The sequence below is a fragment of the Drosophila navojoa genome, chromosome 2, assembly GCF_054131105.1.
Source record: "Drosophila navojoa isolate 15081-1374.11 chromosome 2, UAZ_NAV_1.0, whole genome shotgun sequence".
Taxonomy (NCBI): Eukaryota; Metazoa; Arthropoda; class Insecta; order Diptera; family Drosophilidae; genus Drosophila; species Drosophila navojoa.
In genome coordinates, this window is record NC_142890.1 from 10,565,022 (window position 1) to 10,591,804 (window position 26,783).

The 26,783-nt window shown below is 44.8% G+C and overlaps 3 protein-coding genes and 2 long non-coding RNA genes across 12 annotated transcripts in view; 2 read left to right on the top strand and 3 right to left on the bottom strand.

Moving 5' to 3' along the window:
- Window positions 1-253: 253 nt before the first annotated feature.
- LOC108649003 (carcinine transporter) lies at window positions 254-4,357 on the bottom strand. Of its 2 annotated transcripts, XM_089261603.1 has the most exons (10): window positions 3,859-4,357; window positions 2,758-3,103; window positions 2,571-2,689; window positions 2,243-2,405; window positions 1,963-2,139; window positions 1,731-1,880; window positions 1,371-1,595; window positions 1,145-1,272; window positions 625-1,046; window positions 254-489 (listed from the first exon to the last, which is right to left on the bottom strand). In XM_089261603.1, exons 2-10 carry the CDS (start codon window positions 3,069-3,071, stop codon window positions 391-393), a joined length of 1,797 nt encoding a protein of 598 aa, XP_089117729.1. In that variant the 5' UTR covers window positions 3,072-3,103; window positions 3,859-4,357; the 3' UTR covers window positions 254-390. The 2 variants fall into 2 exon arrangements, with proteins under 2 accessions (XP_089117729.1, XP_030245244.1); XM_030389384.2 differs by lacking the exon at window positions 3,859-4,357 and having other exon boundaries at window positions 2,758-3,353.
- A 2,534-nt stretch (window positions 4,358-6,891) lies between these two features.
- The window catches only part of SKIP (Shal K[+] channel interacting protein), a 170,231-nt gene continuing 150,339 nt past the window's right edge, over window positions 6,892-26,783 (bottom strand). The window contains exons 3-18 of one of the 7 annotated variants that reach the window (XM_030389360.2): window positions 26,130-26,456; window positions 25,404-25,693; window positions 25,252-25,301; window positions 25,073-25,179; window positions 23,235-23,321; window positions 22,367-22,423; window positions 19,007-19,064; window positions 18,345-18,529; window positions 16,331-16,494; window positions 13,794-13,875; window positions 13,064-13,270; window positions 11,192-11,384; window positions 10,014-10,156; window positions 9,672-9,937; window positions 9,477-9,598; window positions 6,892-9,311 (exon numbers count right to left, since the gene is read on the bottom strand). In XM_030389360.2, the coding sequence (XP_030245220.1) occupies window positions 8,875-9,311; window positions 9,477-9,598; window positions 9,672-9,937; window positions 10,014-10,156; window positions 11,192-11,384; window positions 13,064-13,270; window positions 13,794-13,875; window positions 16,331-16,494; window positions 18,345-18,529; window positions 19,007-19,064; window positions 22,367-22,423; window positions 23,235-23,321; window positions 25,073-25,179; window positions 25,252-25,301; window positions 25,404-25,693; window positions 26,130-26,456 (2,775 nt within the window). In that variant the 3' untranslated portion in view covers window positions 6,892-8,874. Of the gene's footprint in view, window positions 9,333-9,476; window positions 9,599-9,671; window positions 9,938-10,013; window positions 10,157-11,191; window positions 11,385-13,063; window positions 13,271-13,793; window positions 13,876-16,330; window positions 16,495-18,344; window positions 18,545-19,006; window positions 19,065-22,366; window positions 22,424-23,234; window positions 23,322-25,072; window positions 25,180-25,251; window positions 25,302-25,403; window positions 25,694-26,129; window positions 26,457-26,783 lie in introns of all 7 variants that reach the window. The other 6 variants (XM_089260838.1, XM_030389355.2, XM_089260802.1 and 3 more) reach the window with 6 other exon arrangements.
- On the top strand, window positions 11,941-12,459 carry LOC115564739 (acylphosphatase-1). Its single transcript, XM_030389392.2, has one exon. The coding sequence runs from the start codon at window positions 12,038-12,040 to the stop codon at window positions 12,398-12,400; it is 363 nt and encodes a 120-aa protein (XP_030245252.1). The 5' UTR covers window positions 11,941-12,037; the 3' UTR covers window positions 12,401-12,459.
- Window positions 12,490-12,972, top strand: LOC149092127 (uncharacterized). The gene is made up of 2 exons (XR_016197062.1): window positions 12,490-12,593; window positions 12,656-12,972. It is a non-coding gene; the product is annotated as an uncharacterized LOC149092127 (long non-coding RNA).
- LOC149092128 (uncharacterized) lies at window positions 23,395-25,053 on the bottom strand. The gene is made up of 2 exons (XR_016197069.1): window positions 23,553-25,053; window positions 23,395-23,521 (listed from the first exon to the last, which is right to left on the bottom strand). It is a non-coding gene; the product is annotated as an uncharacterized LOC149092128 (long non-coding RNA).

Here is a 26,783-nt window from a genome sequence, read left to right on the forward strand (position 1 = left end):
ATAAGCAGCAGCAGCACACACTCTCACACACCACGGCCTTTACGCCAAGGGCAACGGCAATGGTATCGCAGGTAATTTGTAAATATCTGACAGATGCGCTGATAAACTCATTGCAGAGATTTCATTCATTCAGGACGGCGGCTCTCCTGTGATTTATATAGGGCTTATTACAGTTACCAACCCACACACACACACACACACACACACACACACACAGTCGCACAGTCGCACAGTCACATGTAAATACACAGAATTAAGTATAACAACACTTTATTCGTAATACTTGGGGCGTACTTAATGTAACATCACAACGGGCCACAGCAAATCAATTGCCTTTCTGCGTCAGCTCCTGGCTCGACTTCAGACCCCGCTTGAGCTATAGCTACTGATTCATGGCGCAAATGAGGGCTGATTCAGCTTGGTTAGCTCCGGCTCGGCATCTGGCTCCTTGCTCAGCACCGGCGGCGCTTTTGGCAGACTGAAGAATTTCTGTAAATTAAATTTATGAAAAATGAAATTAGGCTACGGCTGCTTTGCATAATTTAAATTATAAATTAGATGCCGTCGATGCCTGATGCCTGATGGCTGATGGCTCATGGCTGATGGCTGATGGCTTCTACTTACATCGTGCCTGCCAAAGTTCTTTGCCTCCTCGATGGTGTCTGGCAGCTTCTTGTGCAGCGTCTCGGGCAGGAACATCGCACCGATTCCGCCCAGCAGAAACAGGGTGCCCAGAATGTAGTACGGCGCGCGTATGTTCACCGTCGTCCCCAGATACACCAGGTACGGAGCCAGCACTCCGATCGCGTTCGCCAAAATGGTGCCCAGGGCGATGCCCGTCTGGCGCATGCACGTGGGGTAGATCTCCAGGCACTGCAGATTGGCCGTGAAGAAGGTGAGCGCGTTGAGGAACTTGATGAAGGTGGCCAGGTAGATCAACAGCCACTCGAATCGCTCGTCCGTCGCATAGGCGATGATGGGCAGGCAGGTGAGGAACGAGATGAGGAAGGACACCGAATTGGTAAAGCGCCGGCCGTACTTGTCGCCTGTCGGATGGAAAAGCCAATGCCAAAGAGCCGAAGAGCATAAGGATGATTGGCAATCAGTGGCCGCATTGGAGCACGCACAGCACGCACACACTCACCCATGTACTTGCCCACCATGTACGCGGGTATTTCCACAATGCTCTGGTACAAAAAGTTCAAAAACGGATTGCCGGCCATGCGCGAGCTGAAGAGCACCAGCGTGAAGTAGGAAACGGCAACAACGCACCTGGCGGAGGACAAAGCGGCAAATGGACAGGTGGGTAGGGGCGAGCTCGACCAAAGCGGACCGCAGTTAGGAATGCAAATTGGTTTTTTGATACGCACCAGCTAAAGCCCATGATTGTGGTGTTGCGGGCCAGCCGCCAGCCGGCGAAGAGCGAGGCCATGCCATAGGTGACCTCGTGCTTGTCCTGGCTATAGATTTCGGTCAGCTCCTTCTCGGTCACATCGAATGTGCGTCCATTAATTTTGGCAATCTTCTTGAACTGGACAATGGCCTCTCGAAAGCGTCGCTTGCTAATCAACCAGCGCGGCGATTCGATGACATATCTGAAAAAAGAAAGGCAAGAAAGAGAACCCCCACCAGAAAAAAAGGTCAGAACCAAAGACAAAACAAATACTGGGAATGGACTGGGATTTGGACAATAGTTGAGGGCATCCAATTGAATTGACTGCGTGACTTACTTGGAGAACAGCAAGACCATCGCCGTGGGCAGCGATGTCAGCCACATAAAGGATTCCCAGTGGCGCAGCCACCAGAACAGAAGCGGCATCAGCGTCGTGCCCACGGACCAGCCCACGCTCTGGAATAGGGCGATGCGACTGCGATCCTCCCTGGCCAGTGCGACATTGACAAAGTTCTCGTTAGTTTCGGCAAACTTTGCCAGCTGACTTATTCAATATCTGTCAAACTTACTCTCGGGAGATTTCCATGCCAATGATTTGCGGCGATTGGAAGAGACTGTTTACGGTGAGGCCCACAATGCCGGACATGATGAGGAACCACGTGTAGGAGGACGTGCACAGCACAGAGCCCAGGCGCCCCACCGAGCAGAAGATGACGCTAATGTAGTAGACCACGCTGCGCCCAAAGCTGCGACCAATAGGAAAAGCCGAAATTCAATTACCAATTACCAATTGCCAATTGCCAATTGCCAATTGTGGGCAGGCACATAATTTAGTTTCGGCCAACTTACGAATCGCCCATTTGGCCAAATATAAATGAGCCGACCACCTCGGTCACGCGGCCGACGACGAACACATTTGTCACGAACAAATCCTTGGCGCAGACCCAGTCCTGGTCCGTGGGTATTGTGCTGTCATACCAGGTCTGGTCGTAGGTCCACCCGTGCTGGCACGCTGGCAAATCGAAGAGGCCGTCCCATTAAATGTATTCGAGTGCAAAGTTGTATAAATTTATAAGACAGCCAGCTACTGCTGGCCAAGTTTGCCAAGCAAAGCCAGGCAATATATACACCCATATTAATGGCTAAGTATATGAGTGTGTGTGTGCGTGTAGCTCACCTGTCGTCTGATTCTTGCTGCGACTGCTGCGCCAGGCCGAAAAATCAGTTAACTCTGTAAAGTTTGCATCGTACATTTCGCAGTTGCTGTGCGTCTCCTTGCCTCGATTGTCAGTCTGCCTGCGGGCGAAATGGAAAAGCTTAGCAGGGGACTCGAGCCAGTGCACCGCATTTGGCAGCCAACTCACTTGGGCAGCGTCAAGTCGAGCCACTGATTCATCGTGAGATTGGTGTGCTCCCTGCCCGGGACCGTGCACCAGTGATCCGGTATGTTGAGCGCCAGGATGATGTTCATGTAGACCATGGCGCCGGCGAAAGCCAGCCCGGCGACGAACACATAGTTGTAGAGCGTCTGGTAGCGGCCGTGGTTGCCCGCCTTCTCCATGAGCGCCTGGAACGGATCGTTCAGCTCGGACTCATCCAGGTCCATTTCACTGACGCTGTTTGCTGCCGTAGATAGCTTTCTGCTGTTGGCTATCACCTCCTCCAGTTTATCTTTCATTGTGCTGTCTATTTGTGTGCGGCCTGACTATTCTGGGAGTTCAAGTAAATCATTCGCAGATTAGTTTCGCTCTTATCTTTATGAGACGCCAACAACAACATGTGTAAATAAACCCGATTTCTCAGGTTTTCATGCCCGAGCATGTGTCGATGCTCAGAAGCGTTTGCATATATTTACGGACATTTCATCCAATCTAGTTTGGGGGCAATAACTGCGCAGCAATTGTGGATTGTGAATGTTTTATGGGAACTGTTTCAGTTGGCTGATTGTCAACTCGGTTTAATTGAGCTATAAACTAGCTGCCATAAATGGTAAAACTATTTTTTATGGCAAACTAGTTTGAAATAATGCAAAAAAGAAATTCTTGAATATTTGTATAAGAATGAATTTCACATTTAGTTGTTTAATTTCATTTTAAAAATTGATTTAAAATTATAAATATGTATTTCTTAACACTTTTTCTTTATTTTATGAATTTTATATAATTTATTTATTTTTATTTCTCACAATTCTATGTTGAGTTTCAACTCAGAAATATATCTAACATTTTAAAACTATATTTTTTTTTAACACTTTCACAATGTCTGTTAAATTTATTTTAAGATTTCTATTCAGGTATTTACCTAAAATTATTTATATTTTGCTTACACTCTTTCACAAGTTTTTGTTGAATTTAATCTCAGATAGTTATCGAAAATTTCGTGCTTGGTAAATAAATTTGTTCACAATTTCTTGTTGAATTTTATTGGAAAAGCTTCGTAATTTAATTTATAATTTATATACTTACAACTCTGAGCAATTGCGTCTTGTAGTTTTAAAGGCAATTACAGGTAAGATTTCACAATCGATGGGGTTTGTTTACACACTCGTGAACACCAATTAACTTTATAGGCCCGTACACTAAAAGAAAATTAATAGAACTTTTTGCGATAAGATCTGCTGCTGCTGCAGTTGAAAATCAAATTGAAATTTCTGATTATGGCTTAAGATTCGGCTTTGCCATTGGCTCGATTATACATAGTTCTCCTGTTGGGATATTCTCGGTTTACACTCTTCACATTTCGCATGCAAATGATTTGATATGGTTAAGATCGCGGCGGGTTCTTGATCAACGCATGCACCGTCCGGAACACTCGCGGGTGTCGCTGTGAGTGACGTCCCAGGCGACTGCCGGCGTTAAAAGGGCCCTCTGTAGGAGGCGGCTTATCAGCAGAGACAGAGCGCGAAGGCATTATCAAATAATTGCTGATAAGCGTGAGACTTTAGTTTACAACGTTATTTATATGCGCTCGCCTAACGATTAACTAAAAGTAAACCAAGCATTTCTCAAACAATTAACCAGAGGCAACAGTAATGCAGCCCATTCCCAGATGCATTGTCCAAGCAGCTGCAAGTTGCAAGTCACATGCTAACTACGACACATTTTCGACTCGAGAGGTTTCGTATTAGACAAGAAACACTGATAAGTTCAATAGAATAACGATGACTTGATTTATGAGGCACAGTGTTTTCATTTCTAATCATTGGTCAGGTCAATATATCAGGAATCCAACTCATCCTGTCAAATGTGATTTGCACTTGTTTCAAATGTCAGATACTCTTTTCAATTATATTAGTCATTTTCTTGTTTATATGTGTGAGTGCTTTAATAGTTACTCTTAGTTTATATAGTCAAGTGAACTTATGTTCATCAATTTGTGAGTTAATCCCGTAAATCCTTCAGTTTTATTTTAATTTCCGTTTTGATATTTTCTTTTATGGAGTGGGATTTACTTTACTTTTGAAGTTATAAGAATTGGTTTTTAATCGGTGAGTAAGACAATAACACTCAGATGTGAAGTTCTGCAACTGCACAGAAAATCTAGAGCTCGGGCCCGATTAGATAGCCTGCAGTTGCGTGGGCCTGAAGCGATGCTGTTAACCAGATAAGCCGCCATTTGAGCCAGTTAATTTAGTTACATTGCTAGGCAGATGCCTTAAATCTTACTGTCAATTCGCTGGGTAAAAGCATTTTCACTCCACTTTTACTCTTTTCTCCTCTTAAAGTATTTTTACCCTGTGGACTATACAAGTATTTACTCATTTATGCAAGTATATATTAATATATATGCATATAGTCTGGTTATCTCTGGTATTTCTTTATTGGATTATAGAATTTATTATTTATGCGCTTTGGTTCTGCGTTGACTCCGACTCGGAACGCACAGCCGCTGGAACTGAAACTGAGACTGAGCGCAAAATGTGGCAGAAAATGAGATAAAGTCTACATAGTTTGTGCAATGCAATAATATCAATTTTCATATTTTCATTTACTTATCCGCTGGCAGAAAGACAAAAGCAATTTAACAATCTACTAAACCACTTAAGCGCAATTTCACTTCCCGCCCGAGCAGGCGGCATCAAAAACTATGTGCACAGAAAATGATAAAAAAAAAACAGACGCAAAAAATCGTGTAAATACATATGTATATGCCAAATTTCAGCATAAAGTTCGTTCTCAGATCGGTTACAAGTGCTCTATGAATAAACATCAGAATGCATTATGCATGTGCGAGTGTGTGTGTGTATGTGTGTGTGTGTGTAGGTTAGAGATAGATCTATTCCACGAGTGTAGTAAATTTAATCAGCATCAGCACAGATTACGACTGAAGCCGTTTCGCCTCATCGACAACAGGGGCCATAACGTCAGCAGCCATCCAACCGCTCAACTGTTCAACCACCCAACCACTGCCCCCCACCTACCTACCTCCCTCCCGCCCTTCGAGCAAGCGGATCAGCTGCCTGGCCGGTTACTAGAGCTTTATGAATTGTTTACATACTCATTTCGGGTAGGCGCGACACCTTAAATGATAAGATTACCCGATCATATACATGCACATGCATACACACATATTATATATGCATGCGTATGTATGTGTGCATGTACATACATTAATTTATATTTTGCTCACGTGTAGCTGAAGCAGCGTAATCAGCGTTAATGCGAACTGAAGCGCTCATTCAATGTCATTGAAATCCAACACTTGTAGGTAAATGTGCGAGCGATCTCTGAGTGGCGAATAAAGTCATTTAGGCGGTTTCTTTTGATCAAGGCTGCATCTCCATCCACTCAAGTAAATACATAGCACCAATTGGCATATTAACTACAATGCTTGAACTCAAGCGATACTAATTAGCAGATAAATTTCTATTAAATCTATGTGGAATAAAAGAAAATAGAGCCTAAAAATAGTTAATGTTGCATATATATATGATATATGTATGTGATTCTTGTAGCGCACAACATGAATACTTCAATGTTGATTGACTGCTTCATAGCCATACCTAAGTAGTCTATATTATATAGAGTGGGCTATATTTAGATAAATAGATAAATAGATATAGACTGCTGCTGCTAATCAGTCTCAATCAAGCTATTCAGCCTTGACTCTGGCAGAGGCATTTCTCTTACCTGTTGGCTCGGCTCGATCCAGTTAAATAATTAAGACGTTCAGTTACTTTTTAGATATGTTCAATTTTATTTAAGACTTTTATTTGATTTATGCATAAACTTTCATAGCTCAGCTAGCTGCGTGCTGCGCTCTCTCTCTCTTTCTCTCATTTCGTTTCGTTTTGAGTTTTTTTGTTGCTTTCTTTACTTGAGTTTTGCTTGAAATTCTTCTAAAATGTGGGGAGCTCTGGAGAGTTAAAGTTCGCTGACTGCCTTAGTTTGTGTGTGCTAATGAATTCTAAGATTGTTTTTAGTTTGTTTTTTCTCATGTTTTTTATTTTTATATTTACTTGTTAGCTTGCCTGAAACTGCTTTGTGATGCCTTAGGTATTTGTTTTTTTGCTCACTTTTGTTTTTGTTTGTTACTTTAAACTTTAATATTGCTTACATATTTGAATTTAATTACATAATTTTACAGTGATAAATGGAAAGTTTTCGCACATGCTGCATGTGGCTCTTGTGCATTCTGCATTTGTTTTGCTTTCTCTCTAATATAATTTACAGTTGAAACACTTAAATTTATGCTTTTAGATAAATAAAAATTCAAAATGCCTACATAAGAATATTTTTACTCTCTGGCTTTAACACGTGCGCAATTAATAATTTCTTTCATTTTTTGTTTTGTTTTTTGTTTGGACTAATTATAAAATTTTATTTAAGTTTTTGGGATTATTTAATTTTAGTTAATTTTATGAATATTTATGTGTGTGTGTATATATATATTTATAATTTTGCTTAATTATGATTAAAAGCATTTCGGAATTGGATTTTCGCGTCTGTCTCAAATGTACATAAAGTCAATTGGTATTCGATATTCATATGCGCTATGATATAGTTTAAATATATATATATATATTCTCTTTTTGTGCTCGCTTTGAAGTATTTGTATTGATTTATTTAACTAATTGCTTAATGTGAAATCAATAAAATCTGCCATCCAATTCGTTTCATTGTCCTTTTCGTTTTGATTATCGCTAAATAGCTGGCAATTGCTAATAGTTTTTTATATATATATATATATAAATATGTATATATGTATGTATCTATGCACTTAGTATTATTACATATCTGTATCTGTATAACTGTTAAATGGCATTCATGGACACTCCCGTGACAAGAATACCTCTACTATATACAGCTCGCTTGTCCGGAGTCTACGTTTACCAATTTATATTGCTTAGCATACAATTTTCCCTTAGCTGATTTTCCCAAATATACAACTTTGACGGATACATCATGATGTGAGTGTACATGCGTGTGTGTGTGTGTGATTTTCATACTTAAAATTCAATCAAGTTTCTCTTTAGAGAATTATAAATATTGGCAAATTCGTTTGCTTCGTGTAAATATTTTGGTTTTAAAATGTAATTGGTCTATTGCCGGCAGCCGTTGTGCCATAAATATAGGAATCAACTTGAGTTATTTATAGATAGAAATATCTTCGGCCCGTTCCCTCGTGTTAATTAAAATGTGGTTTCATCGATTAAAAACTGCAATTCAAGTTGGACGTTTGACAATATCACGTTGCGAAATATACATAGAAAGCAATTGGCAAAAAATGGCAAATGAGAAAATGTTTTTGTTTTTTTTTACATCAGGCTAACTAAAAATAGTTAAACGATTTGATTACATTACAATTACTAAGTATATAGCTCTGTCTGTTTACATATATATATATGTAAATATATATATATATATATATGTAAGAGTATATATATAAATGCCAACATTATCGGAGGAAGGATTGACTGACTAACTGACTTTGCTTAATGTGCTCACTCTCTCGCTCTCTCTCTCTTTCTCTCTATCTCTCTCACGCTCTGTTGCTATCTATCTGTCTCTATACACTATACATTTGAACTGAAAGACGCGTCTTGGCCTTTTTTCACTATCGAATCACAGCAATTGAAATACATACATATATCTAACTGAAGTATCGAGAACCTAAACTAAAATCTGTATGTAATAAATGGGTTGTTATTGATCCTTGTCGTCCTGCAGTGCGGCTGATGCATTTCCACTTGTATTTTTGCGCAAATGATTGCGCAACATCACCAGATTGCGGTTCAGCGGCAGATTGCTGGCGAGGCCCATCGTGCTGCTGCCGCCGGACGGGGCATGCGGCAGGGTGTTGCAGATGTTGCCAAGCGGCGCCGCGACATTCAGGCCGGCATTGCCGATGCCACCGCTGGGACAGCCCAGCATGCCAGCCGAGGCGACCGAGGTGGTGGGCGAGGTGGCGCCCACGCTGCTGCCGCCGCCCACTTGGCCCACGCCCAGCAGCAGCTCGTGGGCGAGTATGGTTGGCAAATGTTAAGTGCTGCTCTTCAGCGGACCCGACGATAGCGAACTGCTGCTGACGCCCGAGTCGCTCGACTTCTCGCTGAGGCCGCCACGCGTGAGCGTATCGTCGCCCATAAGACTGCCGCCGCCAAGAAAGGACTTCTTGCCGACTCGCGCCGGCAGCGTCGCCTTGAACGGGTTCTCCTTGCAGCGCCGCGCGCTCTCCACGCGCTTCATTATCTCGCTGGAGCACTTGGAGACGACGTCGTCGAGGCTGTTCGAGTCGTCCGTCGAGTTTACCGTCTGCGTGGGCGTCTGGGAGCTGGGCAGCGGCGAGCCCTCGTAGCAGCCGGAGTCCCGTGGAAAGTGTCGCCGGCCAAAGGGCGAGGCGCCGTGCTTCTTGTTGATGTTGTTCAGGCGCGCCTCGTCGTTCTCCGAGCTGGAGCCGGCTATGTCCATGTCGGAGCCTGTGTGTGCGAAATTTGTAGCTGTGTGTGAGTACGTGTGTGTGTGAGAGAGTGGGCGTGGTTGTGGTCGTGGTTGTGGGTGTGGGTGTGGGTGTGGGTCGCATTGTGGTTCACATATTTGGCTTTAGGCATGGGGCAAGGCGAGAGCAGGACACCAATACTCACATTCAATGTCGTGCAACAGCTGCACGGCCGTCAGCAGCTTGGCGCGATGCTCCTGGTTGAGTATGCCCAGATAGTCCAGATCGGCCGGCTCGAGTTCCTTGAACAGCTCCAGATCCTCGTAGCTGCAAATGGAACGATAGGTGAAACAATCCAACAAAAAATTGTTGTGAAATTTGTTTCATCTACACCACTTACCCGTTGAGCACAAAGACGGAGGTGTACTCCTTGAGCCCGATGCGTATCAGCAGATCCTCCACCGTGCTGGGTCCCGCGTTGCCGCTGCCGTTGTTGCTGTTGGCCAGTCGAGAGGCGGGCGCCAGGGTCTTGCTGCTCGAGTTCTTCATGCGCTGCTCGGGCAGCACCTCCACGTTGATGAACTTGAAGTGGCCCACGCGGCCATGGCAGCGACCCTTCCAAATGCCCGACGCATTCATGGACAGCACATCGATCAGGTCGCCCTTCTGCAAAAGCAAACAGCATGTTATACGAGAGTGAAAGAGAGAGCGAGGGGGAGAGAGGGAGGGAGCGTCTGCTTACCTTAAATTTGAGTGCCTCCTTGTCGTAGGGATTGGGCAGACTGTCGACAAGTGCCTTGGCCTTGCAAATGGACGCCAGGGAGGCGCGATCCTCGGCTGAAATGGAGCTGTGTGGGCTGCCGGGACGCACTAGAGCTTGAGTGCCTGCCAAAATAGAATGGTTTTACGTTTAAATATTTGTCTCGACAACATTTCGATGGAAGTTTGCCCAGAAAATTTTCCAATTAATGCGCCCACAGCCAATTAGCCAAGGGCTAAAGAATTTGGCAGAGCACGAAATACAAACACACACACACACACACACACACACACACACACACGCACGCACACAAACAGTTCGTTTGGTTAATTAAAAACTTTTCAAATATTTTTACACACTTTCTCTGTATGTGTGTGTGTGTGCGTGTGAGTGAGATAGAGAGAGGGTCTCAGACACAAAGCTCGTTTCGCCCAAAAAATATTCAAATAAGCACTTGAAGTTTTTGGCCAAAGCTTTGGCTAATCCTTGCTTTGTGTCCTGGCCACATGAAAATAAAGTATTTTTTCTTGCACTTTTCAAAGTTGCTCCTGCAACCCCGCTGGCCGCCGTCTCCTGCTGGCGCTGCTACAGCTGCTCTGGCTTTTTGTTTTGTTTTGGTTTTGTTTTTTTCTTCTTCTTCTTCTTTATTTAGAGTAGAAATTTGCGCATATAGCGAAAACTTTTGTTCATTAAAAACTGAGCAACAGCAGCAGCAAGGGCAGCTAGGGCAGCAGCGGCAGCCCTTTATTTAACCACGCCCTAGACATTGCATCGGGCTGCATGGCCTGGCCAATGCACTTGCCACATTGCCACTTGCCACTCGCTCTTGCCACTTGCCACTTGACTGTGCGCAAGTGCATTAAAAATTCATTAAGTTTGCAGAATTTCAAGTTATTGTGCAGCGGTTGCAAAACAACCGCAGCAACAACTACAACTGTTAATAGACCAATATGCAGCACGAGCCCAGCTGGGCGTGGCGCTGGGCGGCAGTCGGGGAATTTTTCTAAACAAGCCGGGGCCACCCCAGGCCGAAGGGCCACAGCAAAAGGAAAACCAAATGCAAAGGCAAAATCAAAAATCTAAATTGTAAGCACACACACACACACGCACACACACACACATGTAGATATCTAAACACATAGATAGAGTTTTGTACTCACTCGAACCGGATGCACTGGGCAAACTTTCAACGGAGCTGGCGGAACATGCAAACGCCTGATCGCTCATGCTGCCACGGTCGGTATTATCTTGGGAATTGCTGAAATCCCTTGATGTATCCTTTGTGGCAACAAAGTTTCGTCCATTCTCATTAAATGCGCCAATTTCCTTTGGCGAGCTACGCATTTCGCCCGACTGTGCAGCCAGAGTGAAAGTTGTTTCGTCGCCGTCGTCGTCGTCGTCGTCGTCGTCGTCGTCATCGAGTTGTGCAATAAATTGCATGTTAAGCCGGGCGGGGTCGGCAGGCGGAGGGCGCATGGAATAGAGCAAAAGTTTTGTTAGTTAAATCATTAAAAAGTTTAATGCTACCACACAAATTCCCACACACACACATACACACACACACATACACACACACACATATACAGCTGCAGACACTGCCTTTGGGCTGTCCTTTTTTTGGGGGAAGGGTCTTGAATTTGGCTGCAGTGCTTCCGGCTTTGGCATTGGTCTTCTTCTTCCTTTTTGTGTTTGGCTTGACAGTGAATATTGAGCCGCTGCCTGGCCAAAAACTTTGCTCATATCTCGCACAGTGAAGAGGCCTAGGCGTCGATTGCAGCTCCTGCTTTTTTCAAGTAGCCAACAACATGGCTATGACTAGTAAATACCCTGTATTTTTCTCTGTTAAGCTAGCCTTGCAATTTCTAGCAACTTCCAGGCGCTTCCACGGAAAAATGTTTTCAAAAATTGTCTAAAAATTTGTAGTTTTTGTTATTTAAAAAAATTTTTTTTTTTTTTTTTTGTTGATGCCATTGAGGGTCCCGTAAGGGATTCCATCTGGTACTCAAATGGCCACCGTCCATTCGTGTGAATTTGAAGTGTTTGGCAAAGTGCAAGGCGTCTATTTCCGTCGACATGCCGAGATGAAGGCCAAGACGCTGGGACTGCGCGGCTGGTGCATGAATACGGCGGACGGCACGGTCAAGGGCTACATCGAGGGACCGCGCACCGAGCTCAACCTGATGAAGGAGTGGCTCCGCACCACCGGCAGTCCCGCCAGCAACATTGCGAGGGCCGAGTTCTCCGAGGATCAGGAGAAGCGAGACTACGGCTTCAAGAACTTTCACATCCGGCCCGATGAGCCCAAGGAGCATGATCGCCGGCCGCCCAACAAACAGGACAGATTCGGAAAGTACGAGAGCAATCCATAGAGACCCAAAAGTGAATTCAATGTAAATCAAAATATAATCACATATTTGATATCTACAAATATTTTCCTTCATTTAGGGGTTTTAAGGAAAAGCTAAATGTCAATTGAGAGACATTTGGAAAATTATGAGAATTTCAGATTTTCTCATTTTTATTGCAAGCAACGAGTTCAAGCTCTGCCAACTGCAGCGCACAGTAATCGTGGCCAAAACTGAAAATGAGCTTTCACTTTTTCTCTTATTTTCCCCCGTTTTGAGAACCAACCAGAGCAGGACTCTGTGGGGCTCCTCTCTGTTGGCTGTGGGGCGCGTATAAAAACTCATTTAACTGGCATTTGCATTTAGAGTGCATGTTCACGCTCCTCCTGCTCCTCCTGCTCTTCCGCCTTTCGGCCATGTTGTTTGAGCCTTGTTCGGGCGGCGTTTTCTGGCTAGGCCGTAGACAAATTGCAAGTGGCTTAGAGCGAGTCGCTCACAAATTCCAATCAGGCGCATATGTAAATGGCCAAGCTAATTACATTTTGCAGCTCACGAGTCAATATGCTTGAAGCTGTTGTTGTTGTTGTTGTTGCTGTTGTTCGTGTAATCCAAATGCAATTGCAATCACACACACACACACACACACACACACATGCAGACACATGCAATACTGATTAATTAACTTACGTGATGCACCATGGCCTTCTGGCAAATCGTATTCGCCTTGTGCGGCAGCCCGTTCTTTTTGGCCTTGGCTGCAAAACTGGGCGGCAGTCCGTGCCTTGTGGCGCCGATGTCCTCGTAGTCGGAGGAGGGGCTCGGGGACAGCGACGGCGACTCGCCGACGCCTCCACTCAGCGTCCGGTATCTGGCGGTGCAATTGTTGGTGCCAATCTGTTGCAATGGAGCCACAAAGGCAGCGAAAAGAACCAGAAGAAGAACAAGAAGAGGAGGAAGAAAAAGTAGAAGAAGTGGAAAGTTAAACGCGTTTCGTATTAACCAAAAAGCTGCAATGGAGTCAAGTCGCCTTTGCAAATGAAATGGCCAACAGGCACAGGCACAGGCACAGCCAGCATCGACATGGACATGGACATCGTTTAGCCGGGCTTAAGTGGCTGCCGGCTGGCTAAAAAGAAAACTTTTCTCTCTGTTTGGCCAGCTCTCTCTTCCGTTGGCCAAAAAGCTTTTCCAGTTTTTATGCTCGCACTCAGACTCTACGTGCATTTTGTTATTCTTCCTGCTCGTTCAGCTCGTTGCGAACTTTGTTTGTCACTAAGTGCACTTAATCAATTTAGACGACGCATTGAGACGCAAACACACGCACACACACACACATACACAGAGAGACGTGTGTCTGTGTGTGTGTGTCTGCAAGCTAAATGAGCTGCTGCGTCTAATGGCTTTTTGGCTTACTCACCGAAACGGTGCTCAGTCTGGAGGTAACGCTTTGTAAATCCGAAATGGAGCCAGCATAGTCGCCGCTCTCACGATCGTGCGATCTGTAAAGGTAAGAAAGCAGTTGAAATTAGTTTTCATTGAAGTAAGCAAGGCAGTTAAGGCTAATAATAGTTTAGCGCGCTTTATGGCCAAAAACTTGGTCATAATCTGTGAAAGTTGTTAGTGAATGCATTCCTCTTGCTGCATAGCTGTGCTCAATAGAGCTTTTATCTGTGTTGGTTGTCACTTAGAGCTAATGCAAGCAAGATAAATATTTGGTCTACTTAGCTGTTGAGTTAGAATTAGAGATAGAGTTAGAGTTAGAATAATATATATTAAAAATATATTTATTCAGATTCAGGACTTTGCAGAAGAAAATACTTTTCTTATGTAACATATTAAAACATCTGCTCAGTTCTTCAAGTATCTTTCACCTATCCGAAGATACAATTTATATGCACATTCATGTATCCAACTGTCTCCCTCGCTCGCTCTCTCTCTCTCTCTCTCCAGTTGAGCTACGCAAACTCCCTGCTTGACTTGCAGCAGCTGTCAGCTTGTTCTTATCTAAGCAAACTATTTAAATTATATGCCAAATATTTGCTCATCTTCACCTTGAATGGCCAGCAAGCATACAAGACAGAGAGGGGTAGAGAGAGAGAAAGAGAGAGAGCGAAGGGAGGGGTGAAAAAACACTGTAGGGGTATGCTCGAGTCCTGTAATCTAGCTTACACTTGAGGAGCTGTTCGGTAACCGTTTTGATTTCAAACCAGAATTTGTTGCTGCTAAGCAAATATGTATACACAAGGGCAACAGCAACAGCAACAGCAACACAAACAGCAACAACAACAGCAATAATAACACTTGGCACAAAGGTCTTGGGTCCACAGCCAAGCAAAAGCTCATATAAATAAATATTTTATACCTTTTTCTTCTACTTCAGTTTCGCTTGTGTTTTCTTCTTTTTCTTTTTTTTTCGTAGCTTTGCTTTATTTGTTGTTGTGCCTGGGCATTTGACTTTAACACTGTTGAGATTTTCACTTTTGGCTGCTTTTCGTTCTTTTTTTTTTTCCACTTCCATTTCCATTTTCATTTTCATTTATTTTATTTCTGTTGTTTTCTGTTTTCGGTTTTCTTTTATTTGCCAAAGAAAGTTTTTTGTTTTGGCCCCGAGGGCGCACAGGGCGTATAAGTTATTTCAGCACGTCTTTTGTATAGTTGGCCGATGCGTACGTGTGGAAAACGGCTCAGCGCTGCCAATTGGCAGCCGGGCAACTGTCGACCGACTGTCGACTGTCGACTGTGGACTGTGGACTGTGGAGTGTCGATACGCTGACTCTGACCTGACTCTGGTCTGGTCTGGTCCCGGCTGATTGACGAGCCGTGCGGCGCGCTGCGTCCTGGCGCCGCGTTGAAGTAGCAATAATGCCATTTCATTCAAGTGTCCTCGCTGTCTCTGCACTGCTGGCCAATATTGCCGACGTCGGTGTGCTTGTCTTCTTATTAGTTTTGGCCCAACTCTGACTGACAAGCCAACCCAGTCCAAGCCACACAGCAACCAGCCAGCCCTCGCACCAGCCTTTCTTGAACCTGGCAGAGTCCATGTTTTATTCTTTGTGGCATGCGTAACAATATGAAATTGATGACTTTCGCTTCAATGCGTTACGATATGTTGCAAGCAGTCGGGCCGGACAGGGACAGAGCGAGAGAGGGAGAGAGTGAGAGAGAGGGAGACAGCCAGACAGACAGGACATTCAAAGAGTCAGTTTGTCATTCATTCACTAGTTCGTCCTTTGGCTCATTCATTCATGTGGCTGCAAAATGTTGATAACGGCACTAATGAAGTGAGGCTACCTTTTCACTTCTTTTCTTTTTTTGCGTGTGTGTGTGTGTGGCATGTTGGCCGGGTCAATCCTTTTGCGCACCTTTTCGCATTGACAAATAAATTCAAGCATTCAGTGTGGAACGGGCGGCCGGTGGGCGGTGGGTGTGGCTGAAATGGTGCGTCAATTGAGCTGCTTGATTGCTTTGCTTTGCTTTGCTGCGATTCCATTCGATTCGATTCGATTCGATTCGATTTTGGCTTGGAACGGTCTGGGGCTCAGTTCAGTTCAGTTCAGTTCGGTTTGGTTTGGTCAGCTATTAGTGTTGGGTTGTTTGCCAGGCTAAATGCTTGGCCTTTTCATGCCACAGTGCACACATTTGTGGCACATTTTGTACTTGAGTGGGTTTGCCCCCCTTTGGCGCTTTGAAGTGGTCAAAGGGTTGCCGGCGGGCCACCCAGCAATTGCCAGATATACATTAACAGATAAATGCCCCGCCATTCATCTTCACATACTTATATACTAAACAGATAAATATATATATACGTATATACATATATTTTTATTCTCTATATATATATTTATTTTCTGGGCCTTCTGTATTATTAATGCTTTGCCCTTGGCTCCACAAATAATAATGGCAATTGGCCAGTGAGCACCGCCCCTTCCTCCTCTACCCACTTTGGACACTCACCTGGCATGCGTTAACGGTATTATTGTCGGCGGATTTGGCGGCTGCTGTGGCACGATAAGCCCTCGACGCGGCGGTCCGCGTTGCGGCAGTGAAATATCTCCGGCGGATCTTAATGAAATTACGCCCGTGCTCTCGCGGTTGTTTGAGAAGCGCACGCGGCCACCCTAAAAACGAAAAGAAAGAAAGAGAGTTGTAAGTTGTGTGTGTGTGTGAGAGAGAGAGAGAGATAGAGTTATGGTTAAGGTAAGCAAAACATTTGGATTAGCACTCAAGTAGAATTTGTTGCAGCAACAGCCGCCGCCGCAGCAGCAGCAACAACAGCAACAACAACAACAAATTATGAAAAATTAACAAAGTTATAAAAGTTTATGCGCCGCGTGTTGCGTGCTCCTAAAGTAGAGTTTACTTTGGGCCCTTGTGGCTGTTGCTTCAGTGGCTGTTGCTGCTGCTGCTGTTGTTGTTGTTGCTATTGTTGTTTTAGCTGTGATTTGCTGTAGTTGTTGCTGTTTGCTTTTTATTCAGCTTGGAATTTTAAATTTAGTTTATTCGAACGCAGCGGAAATTGCAAAGTTGTTGCTTTACATTTGGGGCAAAAACCAACACAGAGAGAGGGGGAGAGTGAGAGAGGGAGAGTGAGAGAGGTGGCACGCTCTTCTCAATTACAGCAACTTTCAGTTCGGACATGTAAATTGCAAAGTTTTGTAGCATGTAGATTTGCTGTTGCTGCATACTTCATGACGGCAGCAGCTCATCAAACAGTAAAGTTGCAAGCTGGCATTGGCGAGGGGCATAGATAATGAATTTGTTGCATACTTTTTGGCATGCCACCGGCCTTGCTGCGGTGGGTGGTGGGGCAGAGAGTCAAAGCGTATGCTCGAATGCTAATGCCCTGTATTGACCATTCTACTTTTCTTTTTCATTTTTTTTTTCGAGTATCCATTAGCATTGGCCAAAGTTGCGGTTGGCTGCCCAAATACAGCAACAACAGCGCATAGGGACAATTGTGCGCTTCACATTTTTGCAGAGAGGCTCGTCTAAAGTGCTGCGCAAACCGCAAAAAAAAACTTTTTTACTAAACAAATTTTGTGGCCGCGCTGCTGTTGTTGTTGTTATTGTTGTTGTTATTGTAGCCGCTTTACGTATTGCCACATCAAAGCGAAAACTGAAATTGAAAGGGCACAAAGGGCGGCGGCTCAAGCATATCGACAACCTCCTCGCCACTGAGTGATTTTCAATTGACTAAGAAAACAAAATTTCTGCCCCAAAAGCGAACCCACTGCCCCATGCTACTCTGCACCACCCTCCCCCCTCTTAGGCGCAGCAATAAAAGCGCAACTACCACTGTGCATAACACAAGGCAAATAGAAGAAGAAGAAAAAAAAGTAAATTTTATGCAAAGCCTGAGGAAAAGTCTCAAGACGTCGTCGCCGGGTTGAACAAGTCAACAAGAATTATGCACTTTTTGACTGTCAATAAAAAGTAAAGTAAGTTGAAGTTCGACTTGCACTGGCGCTGCCTTCGAGTGGAAGCGAAAATGCCAAAGAACATACAAATCGAAGTTGGAAATCAATGCGCAGGCAAAATATATTCAGCGTATAATTTAATAAAGCAAATAAAAAGAAGAAAGGATAAGAAAAGAGAGCGAGAGAGGGAGCAGGGGAGGGTGGAGAGAAGCCGAGGGCATGCGGAAGTGCTTGGCATCCGCTGAGAAATCAAAGCAGCCAACGAGGCGTGCGCTGCGTCTCAGCCAGGATTAACAGCAAAGACGAATGTGCTGCATAAATCGAAAGCTGAAAACCCGATTGCATGGCTCCGGCGACATTGTTGCAGCCGGAGAATTGCCCGGAGTTATCCCAGCCAGCCAATGTGCTTAGCTGAGCCGCGCTGTGCGCTCGGCGTGAAGTGGGCGTGCAAGTGTTTGGTAAACCGCGCTCATAAATCACAGCTCAAGCAGCTGCACACACAGACACACACACGTATACACTCACACACACACACACACTGATAGACTTACCTGTATGGTAGCAGCTGGTCCACAATTAAGTCCGGCCATAAGAAAATCATCGGGATCGCTCTCGTAGGGCGGCTCGTCGTACCAGTGACCTTGGTGGTGCAGCGCACTGACCGCATAATGCGCACCACCCTGGCCAACGGTGCCGGGGCCGTTGCGCAGCGCCTCGTCGTACATGTACGTATCATCTGCAAAGGGATAGACTGCGAGGTGTTAGAGTGCCATCAAGATAGAGCGAGAGGGGGAGACAGAGGAAGAGAGAGGGCGAGGCACAGTCTGGTACATATAAATGGCCTTTGGAGGCGGTGCTCTAAACTTTTGCCAGGCCGAAATGATGTGCAACGGCAACATGATATCATATTATACGCAACGTTGCACACACACGCACACACTCGCACACACACACACACTTGAATGCCATTTTCCACATGTGCTGCACACAGAAAGTTGCACAGTTGCAAGTGGCGCAGTTGCGAGTTGTTGCTGTTGCTGTTGCTGTTGTTGTTGCTGGTGCCGGAAACGGACATAAGATTTTATGCTCGCTTATGCATGTGACGCTCGCCAGACGCTGCCACGCCCACTCATCTAACCAGATTGTCGAGTGCAAGTCGTCCGGGTCGCCTAAATTGAGATATTTATTTCGCAGCAGCCGGATGTGAACTTACCCGCTCGCCCCTCGCCTCGACTCATCTGCAGCAGGCCCTGCCGTATGTCCCGCAAGATCTGCAAAACAAATTCATAGATAATTAATACGAAATAAGTAGAGAAAATGTAAATTCAAATACTTCAGACTCTCAGACTCACAATAAGCGACTTGCGACTTATTTGACTGAATGCTCCAGAGCCCTTGCCTAAGCCCCGTTTTAGGCACAAATGAGTGCACTCTATGAGCCAAGTAATTTATATATATACATGTATAAGCTGAAAGTGGAGCTCGGTCTGTCTGCTGTATGCCGGCACGTGACTGTGACTCGGCGACTATAAAGGAGAGGCGAGACGTACTCAGAGCAGGGGCAGGCGATGAAGTTTCAGCTTATTCGTCAGCCTGGCTGACTTTAGCCACTTCTTTTACTCTGCAGAGCTGCAGAGGCGTTAAAATTACAAAATTCCATTTGAAAACTAAAACAATTTTCAAGAGAGACAGAGAGAGAGAGAGAGAGAGAGAGAGAGAGAGAGAGCACAACTGAAATGCTGCTTGAATGTCCTGCAACATAATAGCGCAATATGTGCTGCATACTAATTTAAAAACAAGATATATCTGGGTGTATGTATATGTGTGTGTGTGTGTTAGTGTTAGTGCGAGAAGGATGCCAGGGCCAGGCCAGAGCAGCTAGAAATGGATACAGCGCAACATCAGAAACTAGTGTAAAAATTAGCTAAAAGCTTTTTCGGGGCAGCTACATTAAAAATGCATTTAAATGGCAGCAGCAGCAGCAGCAGCAACAGCAGCAGGAGCAGGAGCAGGCAACAATTGCCGGGCAGAGCTCGGCTGCCACAGCAATTTGCAAATTTATGTGGCCGAACTTGTGCATGTTGCCTTGGGCTAATCACATTGGTCTAGAGCCGTGCTTAATTGACTGCCCGATTGTTGGCACAAATTATTGGCCAGCAAACATTTGCTTTTGGTCGAGTTGCCTGCCGTCATGGGTCGAGTCGTTCGGCTATCTCTGCTGCTCTGTTTTATTATAAATATTTCATAAGCAGGGGACAATTTCTTTTATTTTCCCATTCACATTGCTTGCTCGCTCTTTCTATTTGTTGTGCCAGCTCTTGGCGCTTGAGAAGGCCGAAATGGAAAATAAGCAGCGGAGATGAAGCACCAGGTCCGGACACAGGCTCAGGCTCTGGCTCAGGCACTGGCAACAAAAACAGCAATTACAATTAGACAAACAGCAAGTTGTTTGCACAAGTTAAGCAGCAACTACAACAGCAGCAGCAGCAGCAACCACTCTGCCAGTGTGTGCGCGTGTGTGTGTGCGAGTGTGTGTGCTTTTCATTTATGCACAAAAATTATTGCCTTTGCTTAGGCGGACACGTCGTCGACATGCAAACAGACAAATTGTCGTGCAGCAACGCATGCCACATGCTATCTCCCTCTCTCACACTCTCTCTCTCTCTCTATCTCACTCAGTTTGCAAGAATTATGCATTTTCAGTTCAAATAGCTAGAGCAACAGCATTTCAGAGGACTTTTTCAGCTTAGCCAAACGAAATGGAATATGTGCTGCTGCTGCTGCGTCGTCGCTGCCGATAACTGAGCTCTCCATAATTAACTGGGTTTGCCTGCTGCTCTATGTATGTCAGAGAGGCAGAGTTTCGATTGGCAAATCACATAAAGGCAAGTGGATCGCACGGCAGCCAGCAGATATTTTCATCAGGCACAAATCTGTGCGACTAAACCAGTGTGAACTGATTCGAACTGTTGCAGGTGAAGCAGGTGATTCCCAATGCTTTGACAATTTCCGTTTATAAAAGTTTGCTTCATTTGTAGCAATGCATTTATATACATACATCATAGTGACAGAGTTCTTTTGGAAATTACATTACTGATGAATTTCTATTGCTGCTCTCTCTCTCTCTCCTTCCTTGTGCATGATTAGCTTTCAATATAGCCAGACCCTTTAATATCTTCCTTTTTTTTTTTTTACTTCTATGCCTATATACTATCTGCCTCTCTATCTATACTCCTGCTAGTCTCTTCCATCTTCCATTTATTCGTTATTCTCCTTCACTTTTCTCATATTCTATTTCATATCTAGCTGATTTCTTCACATTTACGATTTCTTTTCCTTTTTATGCCTTCATTATTCTCCTATTCCATGTTCTATAGTTAATTTCCTTATATTCTCTTTCATTCTCTGGCATTTAATTTCACTCCATTTGACTCTGCTTTAGTCTGTTTAATTTGCTTTTAGTCTATTCTATTTTGTGATATAATTACAGCTCATTTTTCGCCCAATTATTTCTGCTCTAAAGTCAAAGCAGCTTTTCATATATATTTTATTTATATTGTTTGGCCAGGCACCTTTTGGCATGTCAAACAGTGTTTTCCCAACTTCAGCCACGCCCATTTATTACACACATTACACACTCACACACAGACAATTAGTGTGCTACCTTTGGAGCTGTGTAAAATTTGATAAAATGTGGAAAAATAATTTTTATGACAGACAAAAAGTTTATCATTTGCCACGTAACAGTTCATTGTTTTTGTTGTTGTTGTTGTCTTTTGTGTGCTTGTACTTAAGTGTGAATACACGTATGTGTGAGTGTGTGTGTGTGCAACTAAATGAACATTTGCGTCTGCTCTGCATGTTTTCCAACATTTGTTTTGCTAAACGCCAAGAGCCTCGCCCCCTCCCCTCGCCCATCTTTCTGCTTCTGCAAAATAATTGCTTTTTTTTTTTAGAGGAGGGAAGAAATGTTTTGCTAGCTTTTCCAAAATTGAGACTACAAATTTAAGAGATTGTCCAGCATTTAAATATGCATGATATGTTGTGTGGGCGTGGCAGCTAAACTGTTTTGTGGGACGGCAAATAGTCGAGGTAAATGGCATGGATATGGATTTTAATTTTCCAGCAGCTGTTGATGTTTTATTTAGGCAAACAAAATGTTGTTGGGCCTAAGCACAAACAGCAACAGCAACAACAACAACAACAGCAGCAACAATCAGGATTGCCTTATGTTTTTGTTTATTTATTTATTTTGCGTAAACTCTCTCTATCTCTCTCTCTCTCTCTAGATATATATTTATATATATTTTATGTGTATGTGTGTGTAGTCTCTCGCTTATGCTTGATTTATTTCTGGTTTACAATTGCAATTTTATTGTTTGCAATTGCAACAAATTGGAATTCGGCTAGCAAATTGATTGACAATATTTCAGCATGATTCATGCAATTTTAATCAAACGGCATGAGACAGCCCCACGTATGTGCGTATAAGCATTGCCAAAAATATTTTCATTTACATCAATTTGCGCAAAACAATTTCGAAATTTGCAATTTCCATTAGCAGTTCGCTTACCTCTTCGTGCTCACGTTGAAACTTCTCCTTCTTGCGCATGGCCTCTTGGACTTTTAGCTGGCGAGAATGAAACAGAAAACAGTTGAGAGCATTATTGAAATAACAGTATATTTATTTATTCTTAAGTGCCCTACAGTTTATTCAAAAGACAAGTTCATAGCAACAGCAACAACAAGAACATTGCAAAACTTTAAAGTTTGCTTTTCGGCTCTGGCCTCAAGTTTCCTCCGGCGGGTGCGAAAAACATGCGTGCACTGCCACACGGCTGGGCGTGGTGTGGCGCGCTGGTGGGCGTTGCCGCATGCATTATGCAGTGCTTGCCGCTGCAACTGTCATGTTGCTGTTGCCACGCTGCAGCTGCAACTGTTGCTGTTGCTGTTGCTGCTGTCTGTTTGTTGTCGTCGTTGATTGCATTTTGCTGCTTGTTTTTGGTTGCTGCTCGCGCTGTCATTAATAATGAATGTTGACGGCAATGAACTTTTAAATGTTGCATGCATCTACTTGCCGAGCTGCGCCGTGCTGCAGCAGGTAAACGGGAACGTAAACGTGCTCGCCAGCAACGGTTGCAGCTTTCGTGTTGAAATTACATTGCAAATGCAATGCCAGCAAGTGGGCAACTGCCACTGGGTGGGTGTGGCATAAGTAGGTGCTGCAACTTTCTTATTGTTGTTGCTGTTGCTGTTGTTGCTGCTGTTGTTGCAAACAGTTTTTGAAGTAATTTTGTTTGCTGTGGCAGCTGCTGCCAAATGCGTTGCACTGCATAAATATTTATGCAACGGCAGCTGCTGCGGCAGTTCCATACATATTTATTAAGTATACGCGCCGTGCTCGGCTCCACACTCACTCACTCACTCACTCACTCACTTACCCTGTGGATTGTCTCCTCGAAGCTCTGCTGCGGCGCGCCCGCTCCGCCGTTTATCATCTGGAAGTGTCTCAGACGATCGTTGGCCGCCTGCAAAGGAACGCAAAGGTTATCGATATCAATTACAAAATTCAATTTTCCTCTTTTTTTTTACTTTGTGTGATTTTGCAAAATTTCAATTTATAATTTTCAATTTAGAATTTTGTTTGAAAGTTTGCCACTCTCGGCTTATTGACTCTGACTTCAAGGCAGTTGGCCTTAAAATATGCACAAGGCTCGCTAGGCCGGCGCTTGGGCGAGCGGAGGCGAACGGGGGGCCACAGCTCGGGATGACCCGGGCAAAGAGACTCATAAATCAGTGTGCGGGCGCCACGTGCTTTATCGCCATAACGACGCCATTTTGTATTTCACACCTTTCAGCCGGGCTTTAATTTTTAATTAATAACGAGTCGGGGCAACGAGGGTCGCGACCCAAGTGTTGAGAGCTCTCTCGCTTCTGTGTGTGCCAGTGTGTGTGTGTGTGTGTGTGTGTGTGTGTGACCCCTACACGGCCAATTCAAGGCAGCAGCAGCAGCAGCACGCCCACTTCAGCCCTCGTCTGCTCTTGGCCATCTAATGCGTTTGTTTTCTTATCATAAATACCAAATCAGCTGGGCGGGGCCTTGCCTTGCCGTGCCTTGCCTTGCCGGCTAAAACACATGGGCCACGGCCAGGTGAGTGCTGTTTAATTATATTTTGAAAGGCAGCTTTTTGTGTGGAAGGATGCTGCTACTTAGGCGCATATCCTTAGTCATTTCCGGCGCTTATTTGCTGCAGCGCTCCGCTGCCCGCCCTCGGCTGCCATTCGGGCCCGTTCACTTCTTCACTTCTTCAGTTCACTCATTCGCTTTATTATTTATTTTCAGCTGGCAGCTTCTTTTATTTATTCCGCTTTCTCCTTTGCTTTTCTTTCCCGTTTTTCCCTTTTTTTGTATATTTATATTTATTTTTTCTGTTGCGCTCGTAGCTTTTGAAAAATTTATGCATGTCCTTGCTTATTTATGAGCGACGACGAGGACGTCCTGCTACGGCTGCGTTATCTTTGGCCACAGTTTCATTGCCAGCCCGGGCCGGCGTGGGCTCCTGCTCCCCTTTCTGCAGGAATAGTGGCAGCCGCGCGTCTAAGGTGGCTGGGCTCTAATCAAAGGCGCTCGGCGCCTGAATATGTCCTTTGTGGAAAGGACGCGCGCAGATAAACCGACTACACAGCAGAGCAGGGCAGGGCACGGCACATTATGCCATAGTCAAGAAAGAAGTGCCAATGTAGACATACCCGGCAGGCATAACAGCAGCAGCAGCAGGAGCAGCAGGAGTCGTGGGAGCAGCTGAAGCAACTGGAGCCGTCAAACAGGAGCAGCAGCAGCAGCATCGGCGGGCACATTTTTAACCGTTTCGGCTGGCGCGGGATTTCTCGGCGCGCATAAAAATTTACATGTCCCCAGGGCCAAGATTAAGTACAGCAGCATCAGCCAAGACGCAGTCATAAAACGACAAGCGATGTCGATGTGGGCGGCGCACGAGTGGGCGGGGGAAGGCGCGCAAAGGAATTGTTACAAAGCGAAATATTATGAAATGTACGAAGGACTACAGCGGGCCAGAAGGAAGCTCGGGCCAAATAAATTGAAAGAATTACCGCAGTTGATTTAAATGAAAGGCAAAAGGACAAACAATTTGCTTGCGGTCATAAAACCGAGCTACGAAAATGACTTCCACTTGTACAAGTTTTACATAGCAGAGCATGGCTTATACATATACAAACATATAAATGTGTGTGTGTGTGTGTGTTCGTATTGTTAACTTACCCTGGCTTGTGCGCCATTTTGTTGATTGTTGCGATCCCTTCGATTGACAGTTTTCAAGCCTTTCAGCAGCCGCGCCAGAGTCGTGCGCTTCTTTGTCTCGCGTCCCTCTGTGCAGGAGCAGGAGCAGAAATTGAATGGGGAGTTGCTAAATTGTTAATCCTAACTGTAACCGAACTCACCTGCAGTCGGTGGGAACTCGTAGAAGTATGCGGAACGTGGACTCAGGCAGCTGTAAGCACAGAGAGAGAGAGAAACGACATTACCAAACTGTTCTTCTCGGAGAAAGCTTTCCCCTCTCTCCCCCTCCCTCTCCCACACTATTTGTACTCACTTTTGCTGCACAAAGTTCAGGTGCGCTGCGTTTGGCGGGAGTGTCTGATGCTGTTGTGGTCCAACGCCGGGCTGTCCAGCCGCCTGTTGGCCTGGCACAATTGGTAGTTGTTGCTGCTGGTGCTGGTGCTGCAACTGTTGCTGCTGTATGCTGTGCTGCGTTTGCAGTGTCTGCTGCTGCAACAGCTGCTGCTGCTGTGTCAAGCCGCCGCGTGCCACTCGCGGCGCAAAGACGCCATAGCCAAAGCCGTAGATCTCGTCCTCCTCCTTGTCCGACAAGCAGCTGGAGGGCTATAAAAGGCCAACATAAATAGAGAGAGAGAGAGAGAGAGAGAGCGAGTTGGTTAATCAAATGCTAAAGTATTCAATCCGTGTGCGCGTGCAGCATGCGGCAGAGGCAAAGCAAAACGTAAAACAACACAAATTCACAAATATTTACAAAAATCATTTAACATTTTTTCACATTTCTTTCGGTTTGCATAATTTATTTGTAGCATAATTTCATTTGCTCATATTTATTTATCTTGTATTTTTTTTTAACTATTTGCCAAATCAACGCCAACATCAATAAAATGTTTATAGATTTATTTATGTTTGTTTTTTAGCCTTTTCTGTAAATATTTTAAGCAAATAATTTGTTGTCAATGCTGGCCCAGTCTTTATTGTTGTTGTTGTTATTATTTGCAGTAGTAGTAGTTGTTGTTGTTGTTGGTGTTGGCATACATACCGAGTACTTTCCTGGCACATAAATGGGCTGACTATGACTATTTGGCAGGCCGGCGCCGTGCGCTGAGTGACCGCGATGGCCGTGCTGCTGGCGATGTTGCATGCCGCCGACGGTAGCGCTGCCGCTGCCGCCGGCGCTGCCGCTGAGGCCGCTGCCACCGCTGCCGCTGGCGCCGCCGCTGCTGCCGCCGGCGGGATGGAGCGGACTGCGCTCCGCCCATGCTGCTTGTCTAGCATTTTCTAAAGCACTTAAAATATCCCCAAAGGGAGCCATTAACAATTCACAATAGACGGATGCAAGACCCTCTAAATGGCCGCGTTGTCCATCCTGCAAGCAAACAGCAAAACAGCACCAAAATGAAAGTTACATAAACGTGGCCAGCATGGGTTGGTGGACGAGTGGACTAGTGGGCGTTGGACAGTGGACAGTGGTGGGTGTGACAGCTAAACATGATCTGCATAATCATGTCTATATAATCATGTACATGTATTAATTTCGTATGTGGAGTATAAAATGCAAAGTGGTGCAGCTCGGGTTGGGTTGATGCAGTTACTCGAGAAGATAACGGGAACTACGATTAACGATTAGCGATTAACGATTAGCGATTAGCGATTTACGATTTACGATTAGCGATTATTATGAGCTGGTTAATGA